Source organism: Equus przewalskii, chromosome 26, assembly GCF_037783145.1.
Source record: "Equus przewalskii isolate Varuska chromosome 26, EquPr2, whole genome shotgun sequence".
NCBI lineage: Eukaryota > Metazoa > Chordata > Mammalia > Perissodactyla > Equidae > Equus > Equus przewalskii.
In genome coordinates this window covers 6,683,643-6,701,746 of record NC_091856.1, presented here as the reverse complement: position 1 = coordinate 6,701,746, position 18,104 = coordinate 6,683,643, and the positions used below count along the sequence as shown (strand labels likewise).

The 18,104-nt window shown below is 37.4% G+C and overlaps 1 protein-coding gene across 3 annotated transcripts in view; it reads right to left on the bottom strand.

Annotated features, from left to right (window-relative positions):
- The window catches only part of INVS (inversin), a 223,785-nt gene that overhangs the window by 126,370 nt on the left and 79,311 nt on the right, over positions 1-18,104 (bottom strand). For all 3 annotated transcript variants that reach the window (XM_008518004.2, XM_070595259.1, XM_070595260.1), the window contains 6 exons: positions 16,329-16,509; positions 13,878-13,987; positions 10,922-11,093; positions 5,954-6,109; positions 4,791-5,020; positions 95-201 (listed from right to left, as the gene is read on the bottom strand). In XM_008518004.2, coding sequence (XP_008516226.2) covers positions 95-201; positions 4,791-5,020; positions 5,954-6,109; positions 10,922-11,093; positions 13,878-13,987; positions 16,329-16,509 — 956 coding nt within the window. The remainder of the gene's footprint in view (positions 1-94; positions 202-4,790; positions 5,021-5,953; positions 6,110-10,921; positions 11,094-13,877; positions 13,988-16,328; positions 16,510-18,104) is intronic.

Here is an 18,104-nt window from a genome sequence, read left to right as displayed (position 1 = left end):
TACTTATTCTTTCTGAACCAGTAAGTAAACTTGAGGTTTTAGGCAGAAAGAATGTGAGATGAACAACAACGCACAATTTTTATCAACAGCTTACCTTTCTTCATTGTTTTCCATCTGATTAGGGAAAGCAGCAAAGTCTAGGAGTAATTTAATGGCATCAAGGTATCCATTGTTACAGGACCAGTGCAAAGCTGTTCTTCCCTACAAGTGGGAACAAAAATTAAGTACATCTGGAGTAGGTATTTTTGGACACATAGTTATTTATGCTAACTCAAAATATAGCAATTCTCCCAAATTGCTTAAACTACAAAAAGGGAAAACATTAAGTATGCAGTGGAGAAAGTGGATGGTATCTTAAGCAAATGATCAAAATTAATACTACGTTAAGGGGCATCACATGTCTCCAGAGGTGATACTCTGAGAAACAGTCAGCATCACTTACATAATATTCTATCCAAAAATGTAAGACTTGAAGCTAATCATGAGGAATCACCAGGCAAAGCCAAACTGAGTAAAATTCTATAAAATAAACGGCCTGTATTCTTAAAAGGTTTCAATGTCATGAAAGATAAGGAAGGTATGAAGCATTGCTGGAGATAAAGAGGGATATTTCACAGTGTTAAAGAAGTTAAAGACGAAGATATCACAATCCTAAAGCTGTATGCACTTAATAACACAGCCTCTAAATATACAGGGAAAAATGGACAAGACTAAAAGGGAAGATAGTCAAATCCATAATCACAGAGGGAGATTTCTAACCCATCTTTTATGATAGTTTATAGAACCAACATAAAAGAGCAGTAAAGATATAGAAGACCTGAACAAACTAATGTAAAAATTGGACCGAAGTGATATATACAAAACATTGCATCCAACAATGACAAAATTAGTACTCTTTTCAAGCATACATAGAACATTTACCAAACTCAACTATATGCTGGGTCATAAAGAAAGTCTCGAAAGATTAAAATAATTCAGAATATGTTTTCTCATCACAGTAAAATTTAAGCTGCAAATCAGCGTGGTGGGCAGAATAATACATTCCCTTGCAAAGATGTCTATATCCTGTTCTCTGGAATTTGTAATTACGTTATGTTCTATGGAAAGGGGAATTAAGGTTGTAGATAGAATTAGGGTTGCTAATCAACTGACCTTGACATGGGGAGAATATCCTAGATTTTCTGGGTACACTTGATGTAATCACAAGGGTTCTTATAGGTGGAAAAGGGAGGCAGGAGGTTGAGTGCCAGAGTGATGCAGTGTGAGAAAGATTCACCAGTCACTGCTAGCTTAGAAGACGGAGGTATGGGGCCACAAGCCAAGGAATGAGGGCAGCATCTAGACACTAGAAAAGTCAAGGAAACAGATTCTCCCTTAGAGCCTCCAAAAGGAATGCAGTCCTGCCAACACCTTGGGTTTTAGTCCAGTGACACTCATTTTGGACTTCTGACATCCATAACAGTAAGACAATAAATTTGTGTTGTTCTAATCCACTAAGTTTGTGGTAATTTGTGACAGCAGGAATAGGAAACTAATACAACCAATAACAAAGAGATAATGGGAAAATGCCCATCTGCCTGGAAATTAAACGATACACTTCTAAATAATCTATGGGTCAAATAATAAATCAAAATAGAAATTAGAAAATGTTTGAACTGAATGATAGTGATGGTACAATTTATCTAAACTTGTAGGATACAGCTAAAGCAGTGCTTAGAAGAAGCAGCATGCTTAAAGACATATATTGGTGAAGAATATTTAAAAAATTAATGATTTAGGGGCCGGCCTCACGGCCGAGTGGTTATATTCACAAACTCTGCTTTGGCGGCTCAGGGTTTCATCAGTTCTGATCCTGGGCACGGACATGGCACCGCTCATCAGACCATGCTGAGGCTCCCACATAGCACAATCAGAGGCACTCACAACTAGAATATACAACTATGTACTGGGGGGCTTTGGGGAGAAGAAGAAGAAGAAGAGGAAGAAAAAAGAAGATTGGCAACAGATGTTAGCTCATGTGTCAATCTTAAAAAAAAAAATCAACGATTTAAACTTTCATCTAAAGAACCTTTAAAAAAATAGTAAATCAAACCTGATGAAGTGGATGGCAAGAAATAATAAAGATAACAGTAAACATCAATGAAATAGTAAAAAAAACCCTTAAAATATAGAAAATTAACAAAGACAGAAGTCCTTCGAAAAGATGAATAAGCAAGACATAAAATTTTTTAAAAAGAGACAACACACATTATCAATGCATGGAAAGAATAAGAGGAAATTGCTATAGGTCCTACAGACATAAAAAAGATAAGAGAATATGTGACCAACTTTATGCAAATATATTTGACTTCTTTTCTTTTTTGCTGAGCAAGATTTGGCCTGAGCTAACATCTGTTCCAGTCTTCTTCTATGTTGTATGTGGATCACTGGCACAGCACAGCTGCTGAAGAAGGATGTAGGTCCACGCCTGAGAACTGAACCTAGGCCACTGAACTGGAGCATGCTGAACTTAGCCACTAGGCCTTGGGGCCAGCCCTACATTTGACATTTTTAATAAAATAGATAAATTTCTCCAAAAATGCAACTTACCAAAGCTGAAAGGAAATAATCAGAAAACTTAAGTAGTCCTGTAATTATTAATGGAACTGAATCAGTTATTAACAACCTTTGCACAAAGAAAACCCCTAGACCAGATGACTTCACCAGAGAATCCTTCCAAACACTTAAGGAAGAAGTAATACCAATCTTACACAAATTCTTTAGGAGAATAAGACAGAAGGGCCTACTTCCTAACTCTTTTTATAAGGTCAGCGTAACCTGGCTACCAAAACCTGACAAGTACAATACACGAAGGGAAAATCATACATCAATCTCTCTCATGAACATGGAAGCAAAAATCTCAAAATATTATCAAATGAAATCCATCTCTCTATATATTACAAACATATATATCATAAGTGGGGCTTACTCCAGGAATAAAAGGGTGCTTTAACATCTGAAAAAACAATGTAATCGAGCCAGCTCTGATGGCCTAGCCGTTCAAGTTCAGCACGCTCTGCTTCAGTGTCCTTCGGTTCCTGGGTGCAGAACCACACCACTCATCTGTCAGTAGCCATGCTGTGGCAGTGGCTCACATAGAAGAACAAGAAGAACTTACAACTATACACAGCTGTGTATTGGGGACTTGGGGGGGAAAGGAAGAAAAAAGGAGGAAGATTGACAACAGATGTTAGCTTAGGGCAAATCTTCCCCTGCAAAAAACAACAATGTAACCAACAACCATAATTCACCATATAAACAGAAAAGAGGAAAAGAATAATATGATCATATCAATAGATGCAGAAATAGTATCTGACAAAAATTAAACAGCTAATTGTAATTTTAAAAACTCTTAGCAACTAGAAATATATGAGAACCTAGAGCAAACATATTCAATGGTGAAATAGTTAAAGCTTTCCTCTTGAGAGGAGAGAATGAGTTAAGGATGTCAGCTATTACCAATTCTATTCAACATTGTACTGGAGGTCCTAGCCAGTTCAGTAAGGCAAAACAAAAAATTAAAAAGCCTAAGGATTGGAAAGGAAAAAAATAAAAATATTATTCACAGATAGTATGATTGTTTATGTAGATAATCCAAAACAACACACATAAAAATTAATAGAATTGGAAAGTAGCTTATGTAAGAGATTGGGAACTTTTAAAAAAATGCAAAAGGTACTAAAAATTATAAAAGATGCATTTCCGATAAGATAGGTATAAGAACCACATTTTACATATTTTTCATTGTGTTACTAACAATCTTAGCAAAAGTTTATTGAATGAATTAAGAGGGAATATATTTTCTGACCTGGAAAACACAATTAATATGCCACTATTTTTAAAGAGTTAAAGTAATTAAACCAGCAAAGAAAGTTAATATTGGCTAAATTGAGAGAAATCAATACATTACTATATAGCTGGGGAAAGCACAGATTAATCCACGTTTTAGAAACCAGTTCGAGTCTGGGATCAGAGCCTAATCACATTCATATATCATTCATTACTTTGACTCAGTAATTTCACTTAGGGAAAATTATTCTAAGGGAATAATCCAAAAGAAAAAAAAAGTTAAATGCACAAAGCCGATTAAATGCTACATGATCTATAATAATGAAACAGTGGCCAGCAATAGGAAGTTGCTTATTTAATTCTAAAATTTGGGTTACAGGAATAGTTTGGACTAACCTCCCCACCACCCCTGCCACTGTTGTAGCCTTAGGGTAATTATTTAAGCTCCATGAGCTTCAATTTCCTCTTCTATAAAATGGAAATAATAATAGTAACTACTTTATAGAGTTGCTGTGAGGATTGAATGAATGACTAAACATAAACCTCTTAGAACTGTGGAATATTAAGCATCTATGATTATGAAAAAGATTATATACCAAATGAAAAAATATTGGTGATAATTTTAAGTGAACAGAACAAAATGTGGCTTGTAACATCATATCATATATATATATATATAACATACACATATCTTTTTATACATACAGAAACATATGCCATGAATACATATTTATAAAAGCTATAAAATTATTTGCATTCTATATTATGACTTTACTGTTATATATGGAGATACAGAAAAGGACTAGAAGAGAACACGGACAAGTAAAAATCATTTCTAATGAACAGATTTGTGAGTGATCTCTTCATTCGGTAAATTGTTGTTTTACTTAATTTTAGCTACAAAGAAGGAATACTCGGAGCACTTCAGAGCAAACAGCATAGAAAAGATGCAGGCTCTCCACCTCTTTGTCCTGGATGTTCGGGTCGGCGTTGTTCTCCATGAGCACCGCCATGCAGTTGATATAGCCCCCGTACGCAGCACACTGCAAAGGGGTTCTTCCCGCATAATCCTGCACGTTTGGATTGATCTTATTTTCTATCAGTATCTGGCAAACATCAGCATTTCCTCCCAGCGCTGCCCAGTGTAGAAGAGAATGTCCGTCTTGGTCAACTAGATCTACCCTTGCTCCACCTGAAAAAGCAAAAATATAATACAAACGTCTAACACTGTATAGAGAGCATTTATCAAAAAGAATAGAAGTTTAAAAAATATAACTGTCCCTGAAATGCCTTACTCTTAACAAAATGCTTCCACATGTGTCATCCACTTCAGATTTTTACAATAAGCCCGTAAATCGGTCAGGGTAGGAATTGTTTCCCTTTTATATGAAAGGAAACTGAGGATCAGGCAGGCAACTTCTCCAAAACCAAACAACTACCAACAGGTGGAGCTTGGAGTGACCTGGAGCTTCCCGGTGTTAGGTACAGAGCTCTCCTGGCCACCCGGCCACCCAGGAGGCCCTCTGCTCCGTAAAGCTGTATTTCAGACGGTGATGCAAGAATTCCTACCTCTTGACAGTGACTTATTAGGAGCACTCTCTTTCCTCATTATTAAATAAATAATCACTTTATTATTTTCAGATTTACAAAAAAATTTTCTTTTTTTTAAGAGTTGTTAAGTATATTTTGGGTTTCATTTTTATTATTTTTTAAAAGATTTTCACCTGAGCTAACAACTGTTGCCATCTTTTTTTTTTTCTGCTTTTTCTCCCCAAATCCCCCCAGTACATAGTTGTATATTTCAGCTGTGGGTCCTTCTAGTTGTGGCATGTGGGATGCTGCCTCAGCATGGCCTGATGAGCGGTGCCACGTCTGCACCCAGGATCTGAACCGGTGAAACCCTGAGCCGCCAAAGTGGAGCACGTGAACTTACCCACTCGGCGACGGGGCCAGTCCCCGAAATTTTCTTTTCTTATGATGAGGACTTTTAAGACCTTAGCAACTTTCAAATATGCAATATGGTATTATTAACTATTGGCACGATGCTGTACATTACATCCCTGTGACATTTATTTTGTAACCGGAAGTTTGTACCTTTAGACTAGGAGCACTCTGAATAACTAACCTTTAATAAGCGTCTGAATCACATCTTTGTGTCCCATCTCACAGGCTCGGAAAAGTGGGGTGTGTTTCATGACATCAGTGGCATCTACTTGAGCACTATTTTCCAATAATAACTTCACGGTGCTGACATGACCAGAGAGAGCAGCAGCATGTAAAGCTAAAGAGGAGCAAAGGAAAGTGAAGAACTCTTTCAGGAACTCTACCTTTTTATTATTCCAACCATGTATCTTTTTCTTTTTTTGATTTCTCCATTATTTTGGCTAAGTGCAATTTAATCCTAAGGATCCTCTACTCTATTTTCACTTTTATAGATTTCTATCTTCCTTTCTATTTAAATGTATTACTCACACTTTTCCCTTTCTTTGTACATTTCTCATCTCACTGTTTCCTTCCTTTCCATCCTGTTGGTCTGAAATGTTCTCCTCTTCTCAGTTACCAGTTTATTATCTTTTCGTCTTTCTCAACGAGCAAGAGAACAAAAAATGACAAAGAGAAATGATTTAAAAGAAGCAGGCAGTCCTGCCACCAGCCCACTGAATAAGCATGTGCCCCAGAGGAGTCGTGCGCTGTGAGACCTTGGTCTACTGTTCCTTCAGTAACTCGTGCCATTCCCGCGGTTGGTCTGTGCACCTGCGTGGTACTGAGAGTACTCGTATCTCACAGCATTGAGAGCATGTTTCATACAACATGGTTCCAAATGCAAGCCAGCTGTTTGCTCAGGGCCCATTTAAGAAACAGCAATTCGTTTCAACATTGGAGAAAAACCTGAGATGGAATGTGGTCTCTTCTGCGGCGCCCTCCTCAGGGGTTCAAAAGAGTAATTTTGACTATATGTAAATTTCATGTTACGCTGACTCCGCCTGTGTTACTCGACGCTAGTGCTTGACTTATGCCATCATTCTTCAGGTTTCACTTTGCCAGAATAACCATCTAGAAGGCCTGGGCCAGTTCTTTCTAAGTATTAGGGATCTATAACGCCTAGAACAGTGTTTCATAAAGCGTGATCTGTGGACCAAACCTCAGATGCCTATAAAAATGCAGATTACTGGGGATTTGTTGAGAACCTACCACAGGCTGGGTACCAAGGTAATACTGAGAATTCAGCAGGATACAAAAGAGGTAAGGTTACATTCTAGGACGGGGAAACTAACAAACAACTGAGTCAACAAACAAGAAAGTATTAGCTAGTGATGGGCGGTATAATTAAAGCAATAAAAGGTACTTTGATATGTAGAGTGACAGGGGACTCCTTGTGATTGGTGATTAGGGAAAGCTTTGCTAAGAAGCTGACATTTGAATTGACACCTGAATCATAAAAAAGACAGCAATATAGAGATGTGGAGAGAGAGTAGTTTGGGCAAAGGGAACGGTTTGTGCAAGGACGGGCATGAACCTGTGTTTAAGGAAAGCAAGGAAGCTGCGGCACATGAGCGAGAGTGAGGTAAGTCAGAAAGGTAGAAGTGGCCTGATCATAAAGGGTCATCCAGGTCAAAGTGATGGCAGACGCTGACGAGCTTCAAACAGGGGAGGGACATGATCTGATTTATGCTTTAAACAGATCTCAGGAGCTCTTCTGAGGAGAATGCATGGTGGTAGATTAGAACACAAGCAGAGCGACCAGTTAATGCTACTGCAGTCGGCTGGGTAAGAAAGCATGGCGGGGATGGAGAAGGAGAAAGGTTTAGAATATGTTTTGGAGATGGAGTCAACAGGACTTGCTGACAGGATTTGAAATAGGATCTCTGTATAGTCTGTGAATCTGCATTTAAACAAACACCCCTAGTAACTCTTAGATATACTCGAGTGCTAGAACCCTGACCTAAATGGCTGAATGTGAGTCTGGCCCAGAAAAGATTCAGATGGGCATGAGAGACTTCAAATATCGGAAGTTCTGTCATGCGGAAGAGAGCACAGAGTGGAATATTCAGGTTGACAAATTTTGGCTCAACGTAAAGAACATTCTAAGAGTTAGGTTAAGATGGAAGCAGTGAGTTCCCTATACTGGAGTTGTTCAACCAGAGGCTGAAAGACCGCTGGTGAGAATGTTATAAGGTCGATTAAAGCATGTATATCTGTGATAGTCAGGGATTTTCACATTTTTAAAAGGATAAGAATGCTTTTTTTCCTCCCAAATGAAATTTTATAAAACAGATAAGAGCTGAGTGGTTCTGACTGGAATAGGGGTGGAGTGTTTTGCACTTAAACATCCACCCCCTCAGCAACACTTCAGGTACCTCTGTTGAAACCTGTTGTTCTGAAGGACACGGCTGAGTAACCCTGGGCAAGATTTAATTTTAAGGTACTTTCTAATTCTGCAATTCTGCAATTCTGCAATTCTGTGATGTGGCATCAGCATGCACTAGATGCTCTTCAGATAAATATCAATGTTAAATTTTAAAAAACCAGAAAAAATTTCACTTAAGCAAAAGATAGAATTAATGATCTTATTAAAGGAAAGTCCCCATTTCTGACTATTTGCATTTACTTTAAAATAACTTTAAACTTAGCTATTGTTGCCCTCTCTTTGCAAAAGTGCCACAAGTTTACATAGGAGCTCTGAAAAAAATTTTTTTTTAACTTAACTTTATGTTACAGAAAATTTCAAACACATTCAAAAGTAAAGACAATAGTCCAGTGAACTCAATATAGCCATCACTCAGCTTCAACAATTATCAATACATGGTGAATCTTGTTTCATCCAACCACTATCCCACTATCCATTCACCCCACTTCTGATTGTTTTGAAGAAAATTCTAGAGTCATTCTAGAGTCACAAATATTTCATCTGTAAATATTTTAGTAAGTATGTCTGAAAGACCAAGATTCTTTTTTAAAACACAACCATTGTATCTATAAGTCAGGGTCCAATCAGGAGACAGAAACCATGCCAGACACTTCAACAGAGAGAATTCAATATAAAGAATTATTAGCTATGTATTGAAGAACTGAAAACCAAAAAGGCAACACTAAGAGATAGGAAACATACAGAGATAGGAAACACAGAAAACAGCTAGCAATTCGAGGACTGATGGAACAAAAAGAAGAGGAAGGAATTATTAAAACTTAAAATGTTAGAAGAGGAGCTCTGCCAAGCTGAAACTCAGCCTGCAAGGAGGGTCTCTGCTTGGCTGGTGCCGGGTCTCTGAGGAGGGTGCTCTGAGGCTGGTTCCGTGAGTGTCGGAAAAATTGTAAAGTGAAGTTAACTGTTGCCATTGGAACAAACTCGCTGCTTGTTGAGGAAGATTTACTAGGGTAATGCTGACAGGGATGGGAAACAAAAACAAGAATAGTAATAGGCAAACAGGAAGACGTAGTCCCTTGTTCCTCTTCCAGCTTTCCAGGGGCCCTCTACTGCCCTCTACGTGCCGATTCTGACACGGCGCCTGCTGGCAAAGGGAGTTGTGGTTTACAGGGCCCCAGCTCCCGTAAAGCGGAGAAAGGATAGTCCCCTTATCATACCTAAAAAATACTAACAAAAACTCTATAAGATCAAATGCCCAGATAGGATTCATATTTTCCTGATGGCTTTATAATTTTTTTATAGTTTACTTATTTGAATCAAATCTAAATAATGTCCATATACTGCTGTTGATAAGAACTCTTTTTTAATGGGAAGAGAAAACCACCCTGTGGAGGGATGATGGAGAGGATCTCACTTTCATAAATGAGAAATGTCAGGAAGGCAGCTCTGACATAATAAAACCCTCTTAAGAGGAAGAGCCCGGAGAATTAATGAATCTGAGAAGAATTTATGTCTGAACACCAATCATTGTGCACATTAGAAAGACACTTCTGGTCAAAAGGATGCAAGTATCCTCGGGTACACTTTATTAAAATACATGAAAAAGTTAAACGAAAAGCAAGGCCAGCAATAAAGTGAAAGCCTGCATACTAATGGAAGTCTGACAAAAATTAAGTGTCCAGACCATTTATAAACTCAGTGTCCTGTGTGTCTACACTCTACCCCTCAAGAAACTGAAGTCTACTGTGAGGCTTTGATAAAGCAATATTTTTGAGAGTTAAAGTCTTTATCAAAATTGATAATACCTAAAAATTCTTTCAAAAAATAATTTAGAAGTTGTGGTGGTCTAGGTATGGGGGGGATTATAAGGTGTAGCAACTCCCCTCCCCCTCCCCCCACTACTACATCAATAGTTTTGGCGGCCAAGAAACATCTTATCCAGGACAACTTGAAGATGCAAATGGTTCTAGCATGTTTCTACAAATAAGAAGACATAAGAAGCTTGTAGCTGTTTTTATTGTTTAGTGTTTACTGTGCTGTTGTGTGATTTTTCTTTCTTTTTCTGACTTGCAATGAGGATACAATACACAGGAAGAGACCTCTAAGTTGCCACTTAATGCTAAGACCTTGTACCTCTCTTATTAACCAACACACAGTTAAAGCGCTCTCTCATAGGAGAAAGAGATTAAAAGAAGCATCTAGGAAGAGCTTTGATGCAAAGCTGACTGGAAGCTTTGAAGCTTCTAGAGTCATGGGAGTTTATCTCTAAAACAGGAGATTTAGGATGAGGTGATGCTACTCAAATATGAGAAAAGAACATATTAAATGAGACTGGTGAGAACGCACTTAGCTGTGTCCATTCCTTAAAATATAATTCCAAATTTTTAAAAATATAATTAATAACTACTAAATATGCATAGTTTTAAGATACAGGTTTATACTTTTTTATATAAATGGTCAGAAGAGTTCCCATAATCATGTCTAAGGAGTAACCAGGGTTGTAAACCAAATGCCACCATTCGCCTAGTAGAGACATAGGCTGATTTTAGCCATAATACTTCCTTTGGCACGATATCCTGACAACCTAAATTTAAAAAGTGAAGATGAAAGTCAAACAGTATTAGATTAGGAACAATGATTTCAAGGTACTATTGTATAAGTTTTATAGCACCAGCTACACTTTGGAGCCTGAAGGAAAGCAAACTGAAGATGCCTACCAGTTCTTACCTGTGCCTCCATATTTGTCTGCCATGTTAATATCAATGTCAGATTTTAAACTCAGCATAGTCCTAAGGACATCGTCACTGCCTTTCCCAGCAGCCCACATAAAGGATGTTCTTCCTTCGAGGTCTGAATCATCTTTCACTGACGGATGTTTTAAAAACACTTTAACTGTTTCCTGTAAGAAAGTTCATTTAAAAATTTGAGACAAGAGAGTAGCATTATTTTTATGACAACAAAGCCACTGTTATATGTGACTTCCACTAAGAAGCAAAGTATTTTTTCCCTGCTTTTGAATCAGATGAAATTATCTTTTTATGAATAACAAAATTACAATTTCCATTGAAAGTAACAATCCTCTGTCCTTATATATTAGTTTTGGTTTTCATAGCACTTCAAAAAAAATAACCTAACCCACACATTCAACATCCTCATAATTGAGAATGATCATCCTCAACCAAGTTTGGAAAGTTCATAGGTCACTGTTAGAGAGATGAAGTGATAGTTAAAAGACTCAAGTATTCAGTGTTATGACCAATACTAAAACACAGGTTTTCTTGGACATTTTACACAGAGAGATGCATATATTCAGGCATGCCTACAGAGAAGATTACCGTATTCTCTCGCTGTGTGTTTTGTTACTATAATTTAAAAAGATAGCTAATGCATTTATTGAATAATGATGGGTGGTTACTGAGAAATGCAGTGTTCAATTCATTTAAACAAACGTTTATTCAGCAATTCCTATATTCAAGCTCCTTCCTCTATGGGATCATACAAAAATTAGGACCTTTGATAATTATAATAGTGCTTGACAATTTTAATGGGGATTAATATTGTAACATTTAAAATTGCCTCTTTCCTCAAAACTCACATGCTTACAAACTGTTAGGAAGATCATAGAAACTTTTGCTTGAATGGAAGTAAAACATTTGAGAATAAAAATTTCTGGAGACTGCGAGTTGGCCAAAATGTATAAAATGTTGATGCTCAATACTTCAGAGCCGGAGGAAATTCAACGGCTCATCTAATCCAGCCCCTCATTTTACAGATGAAGAAATCTAGGTTCAAGCTCATACAAACATTGGTGGCAGCTACAGGAATAGAACCCAGGGCTAAAGCCCAGCCATCTTTCCACTGCCTCACATACCACTTCCTAGTCTTGGAACTAGTCGTTGAGCTCCTGAGGTATTATAGCTTAGTGCTCCTAGGACCTAGTGTGCATGTTGATTGAGTAGATTTGAAAAAAGAAATGATGTTTTTAAAAAAGAGAAATTTCGTGAGTTATAGAGTCCAAGGAGATCAAAGGGCTTGAAATTGAGTTTAGAAAATTTGCATAATTATGAAAAAATCATCTCTGGAATTGGCAGTTTATCCAAAGCAAGTATTTCTGTGAATACACATCCATAATATTCTACCATTCTTTCTTACTCCCTTTGGCAGTTACTTAATTACTGGTATCTGCACATATGTTAAATTTGGAGTCTAAGACTTGGGTTCAAGATTTTGGGCAAGTCATTTAATCTCTTGGAACTTGTTTTCTTCATCTGTAAATAGGTATAGCACGTCCTCTCATAGGCTTGTGTTGAACTATGGATTGAGTTCTGATTTCCATAGATTGACTAGACAGGGCCAATTGAATTTCTTCTCTATTTGTAGTAAGAAATAACCCCTCCTTAAAATACTACTGTGTATTTTTCTGAGATCTTTGGAGATAATAGAAGACAATGGTTTGCCAAAACACTAGGTGATAAATAGAATAAATTTTTAGCAATGCCAGGAAGGAGGGACTATGGCTATAGTTGGTCTGGGTAGCAGAGAGAAAGAAGGGTGGGAAAATAAGACATTTTAGCCATCTGAGTATTCAGTGTGTTCAATGGTGCATTTGGGGAGGTAAGGCAGATGGAATTATACTGTGCTGATGAAAGCATTCCTATAATTTAATGAAACAAGAGGTTCGCCACGCACACCCACGTAGAAGGCAACAAAACCAACTGTGGCTGCTTTGACATGGGCCTCTCTGGATGAGTCTCTGGTTCTTGGTGGCCACTCACACTCAGGAAGCTGAAGTAGCCTAGACACTGTCATGTTGCTGGCCAGACTGAGTGACAGAAGGGATGAGAAAGTGCTTTGTAAACTATAAAGGGCAGTAAGGGAAGAGCTCTTAATAATATTCAATATCTTTGGAAATATCAATAATTCACATTTTTGCTTTCTCAGATGCATAACACACATCATTATTAGCACTAGCAGTAATAAGAAGGCATTCTCTTTCTTGAGTAGCTGCTCTACACCAAGGACTACACTAGGCACTTATAAATTTTCTCTAATCTTACAACAATCCTGAAAGAAAAGGTATAATTATCTTCATATTACATATGAAGAAACTAAGACTCAGAGAGGTTGAAAAACTTGTGCAGGGTCACACAGCTAGCAAATAGAATAGTCAGGATTCCAGCCAAGGTTTGTCTAGTTCCAAAGCCTTACCACACTGCCTTCAGGACAGTTACAGATTGCTGAACACTAAGTTGTCCTTGGTGCTCTAAAGGTAACAAAAAGGTGAAGCACACTTACAGGAAAGCAAAATGTTATACTGAACAGTTAAAATAAAAACTACATAAAACTTCGCATGTGACTAACAAATTTACAGAAACTCAGACTGTCACTTGCATCACAGAGTTAACAGTATAACCAATTGTTAAGAGACAATTGCTGCACAAACACCCACAAATGAGTACATGTAAAAGTGATGGAATTGGAATACGATCAGTGGAGTGTATCAATGTCAATTTCCTCTTTATGACATGGTGTTATACTTTTGCAAGATGTTACCATTGGGGTAAATCGGGTGAAGGAGACACGGGATCTTGCTGTTTTATTTCTTACAACTGCATATGAATTTACAATTATATCAAAATAAGAATTCAATTAACAAAAAAGACAACCATCATGTTTTACTTACAGCAAAGTTACTCTGAGCTGCATAGTGCAAGGGCGTGGCTCCTTGGCTGTCAGATGGGATGGTTCCAGACTTATTTCTTTCTAAAAGGAGATGGACAATCTGCGCATGGCCTGAAAGCAGACCAGGTAGTTGTCACATACAAAGGGTGTTAATTAATTCATAATCTAGTTAAAGGAAAGGAGTAAGAAACATCACTAGCACGTAATACAGCATTCAGAATGTTTCTGAGTAGCCGCCCTCAGTGCAGTCTTTCTAACTTCTCACTAAAACACTATGATGATGTAGAACCCAGGCAAAACTTACAACACTGGGAACTTAATGCTTCAGTCAGGAAGGAAATGACATTAACTATAATTGCCAGACTGAGAAAAAATGATATTGGTATCAGCTCATTGCATCCCCTGGCTTCACTTTATAAAACTGCCTGTAAATAAGGTGGGAAGGCGTGTTAGAAGCCAGCCTCTCTCAGCCATCAGTGTCCCCAGTCTCCAGGTTCCATTGCACAACCAATCAGAACTGCACAGCTGTTCTCTTCTGCTATTCAGGACAGACTATAACACAATGTCTCGTAATCTCTGAAGCCTCCTATCCGTCCTCTTTAACCTCCCTCCCCTAATTTTTTAACATCTAGGCAGTGATTTCAAGTCCCAGAAAACAAGTGGGCAGAAATGATGAGGACGTGGTGGAGGAAATACCTGGCAGTGCCTTCTGGAGGATGTGGTCTCCACAAGTGAGGAAATGTAGAAAGAATCAAAGAATGAACAAATTTGGTAATAGCATATTTAGGAAACCTGGATTTAATACATTCTATTGCTTCAGCACACCGGGAAACCAGGCAATGAAGATGCCACATTAGCAGAGGAAGGGTATGCTGCATGAAAGCTGGGCAGAAAAAAGGCATTTGAGTGGGAGCTGTGCTCATCCACCTGCTCTCCAGCTGAGGTTGAGATGGAGTTCTCCATAAAACAAAGGGACAAAAGTAGGATCAAAGGCAATCTACGCCCCATCGTCAGTCTAAACGTATCTCATCTTGTTTGAAGCTTAAAGAGAAAAATTCAGTAAAGGTTATATGACACACTCTAGGACAGAGGAAAAGGAACAGCATCAGAAAGATGAAGTGCATGCCTTGGAAAAGGATCTAGAGAAGGATCCAGAGGAAAATTTCAGGAACAGTTTGGCATCTCGGCTTAGCACAAAGAGATGGGCTCTGTGAGGCAGAAAGACAATATCCGAAGAAGAAGATACACTGAAATGAAAAGGGAATGGAAGAAGGTGACAAGGAAATAAGCTGAGATAAAAAGAAACATGGATGAGAGAAGGAAAGCAAAATGCAAACTAAAATACAGTCTATAAGAGGCAGAAAGAAAGCAGCACTTATGGAACAAAAGTCAATTTAGTAATGTGGAGACAAATTTGAAAAGTCCTCCCAGAAGGCAGAGGAAAAAGAACAGGGATGAAACTGTACAATGAGATGAACTCTAAATAATAATTATAAACCTGATGATAAAACTGAATGCAAATGTAAAAGTCATTTGCAAAAGAGAAGATGTATAATTTAAAAACTAAGACCACAATAATAAGCAGGGAAAACCTCAGATTATATTAACAAACACCCATAGAGTGATAAGTAAAAGTGTGCTAAACTCTTCATTTTAAATAGGTGAGAACCAATAGATGCACTTTTGCCCTTGACTCTGACTCAGGCTTAAAAAAGCTTTTGATTGATTTAAAAGTAATCACTAATGGAACCTAAAAATCCTCCTAAAATATTAGGCAATTCAAAACCAAATAGCAACAAATCTAGTCCATACACCAAAAGGCAGAAAACAAAGGAAACAGGAAAAAGAATTAAGATAAAATCCAAAACGCTAATAATACTCAAAGAGCAGAAAAAAGACACAATTATAAATCTTTTAACAATGACTATTAATGGGTAAAACTCCTTCACTACAAGAGAAAGACTCTCAGATTGCTCCCCGCAAAATCAGACACCAACACATATATATAATCTCTCATCTAAAAAAGTGATCCCTGAAAAGCTTAAGTAAAAGGTATATCAGGAAAATATGAAGAAAAATATCAAATATCATGGTATTAGCACAAATATAAAATTAAAGTCCTCCTCCCCAAAAATAAAGGCATCGAATATGAAGAGGATTATTTTACATTTACATTTGTCAATGAATGTGTATTTCTTTTTTCATCATGAATGTGGATAGAAATTAAATTTAAAACATGATGCTGAAATTAAAACTAATATATAACAGAGAATACATTTATATGACTAAAGTTCATGCATATAATAGGGGGATTTAGGTATAAAATGTCATATCAATTAAGAATTAAAATAATTAAATAGGAGGTGGGAGCTGACGGGGGAGAGTGGGCAGAAGGTTTCCTACATTCCTGCTGTTCCCCTACGGCTGGTCCTTGGATTCACAGTCAACTCACCCAGCAGAGCTGCCCAGTGAAGTGGGGTTCGAAATAAGTTATCATAAGACGTTATGTTGCAGCTCTCGTACGAGGTCAAGACATCAACCACCGTCACATTCCCATCGGCGACTGCAAAATGAAGAGGTGTTCGTCCCTCGTAGTCTTGCCAGTTCAGTAAAGACTCCGTTGGAGCAGCATCCTATTATTAAGGAACCAGAGATTTCAGACACACATAGAATCCTCAATAAGTCGCATCTGACATAAGTATTAAGTGAGCAGTTTTCTAAACTTTTATATTCTCTCAGTACAAAGCGATAAAATTCAGAAAAAAGTATACGGTTTAAATATTTAAAAGTTTATTTTCATATTTAACTATAAAAAGTACAGAAAAGACATAATAAATACCATGTACTGACTATGTAGGTTAAATAGGTATCAAATTTTGCCTAATGTACTTTTATATCTGTGATGGATTTAGCTAGAGTTGTATGTTTTGTTCTTTTGCTACATATGTATGCGTCCGTAAACAATACATAAATTTTGTATGTGTATTTTCAATATTTACACTTATGCATTATACTATGCATATCCTTTGGCAATTTTTTCTTTCAACACTATACTTTTAGGTATTTATGTTGATCTTAGTTCATTTATTAAACCACAGTTTAGTTACCCATTCTCCGACTGAGGGATATTTAGGTTATTTACAATTTTTCCCACTATTAACAATTATGCTGCAGTCAACATGCTTCCTCTACATGTCCCCTTGGGGCACACGTGTGAGATTTTTCTCCAGCCTAGACATCTAGAAGGGGAATTGCTGGGTTGAAGAATATCTGTATCTTCAACTGAGTATTTTCAAGCTGTCTTCCAAATGGTTGTGCCAATTAATACATCCATGACAATGTGTAAAGGTTTTTATTTCCCCAAATGGTGGAACAAATTAACCACTTGGTATCATCAAGTTTACTACATTTTTTCCCTTATAGGTATGAAAAGCATTTCACGATGTTTTAATTTATATTCCTTTTAAAATGAGGTGGAGATTTTTTTTAAATCATATTTATTGGCTATTTGGTTTTATTTCTCTATAAACTGACAGTTCATAACATTTATTAATTTTTCTATGGGATCTTTGCAGCAGATATTATGATGTACTGCCTAGGTCCCCCTTCAAGACTAAAGGACTCGTCTCGCCAGCTGCTGGGAGTGCTGCCAGCAGATGACCCTCAATCGCTGGCCTCTTCTGGAACTGCTTCAGCTAAAGAGAGTTACCTCACCCAAGGTCATGTCCCTTCTCAGACTGGGTCAGATCCAAAGCTAAGCCCTCCTGCCCCAGTTTGAGAACTCTCTGAAGGGCCATCCCAGATTTAGAGCTGCCTGTGCAGTCAGCCTACTTTACAAAAAAAGGAATGTGAAAGTTATTATAAACACTTCAAAAAAAGAAGTAGAATATTATCACAATGGTATTTTAGGCCCTTGAGTCTCCCAAGGACCAAGATGCATTTACAAGGGAAAAAAAGCCAAGTCTATGAGGAAGTAAAATACTATGAGTGACAACTATGCTCCAAGGACTTCAGATATTGGAATGAACACATAAAGAATATAAAGTAACTATCTATGAAACATGTAAGAAAATAAAAAATGAAATAAAGCAAGGAACAAAAACTATCAAAATGACCAGACAGATCTGAAAAAGAACCAAATAGAACTTTTAGAAGTGAAAATATAATCACTAGGATTAAAGATTCAATGTATAGGGTAAACAAATGATTAGACTGAGCTGAAGAAAGA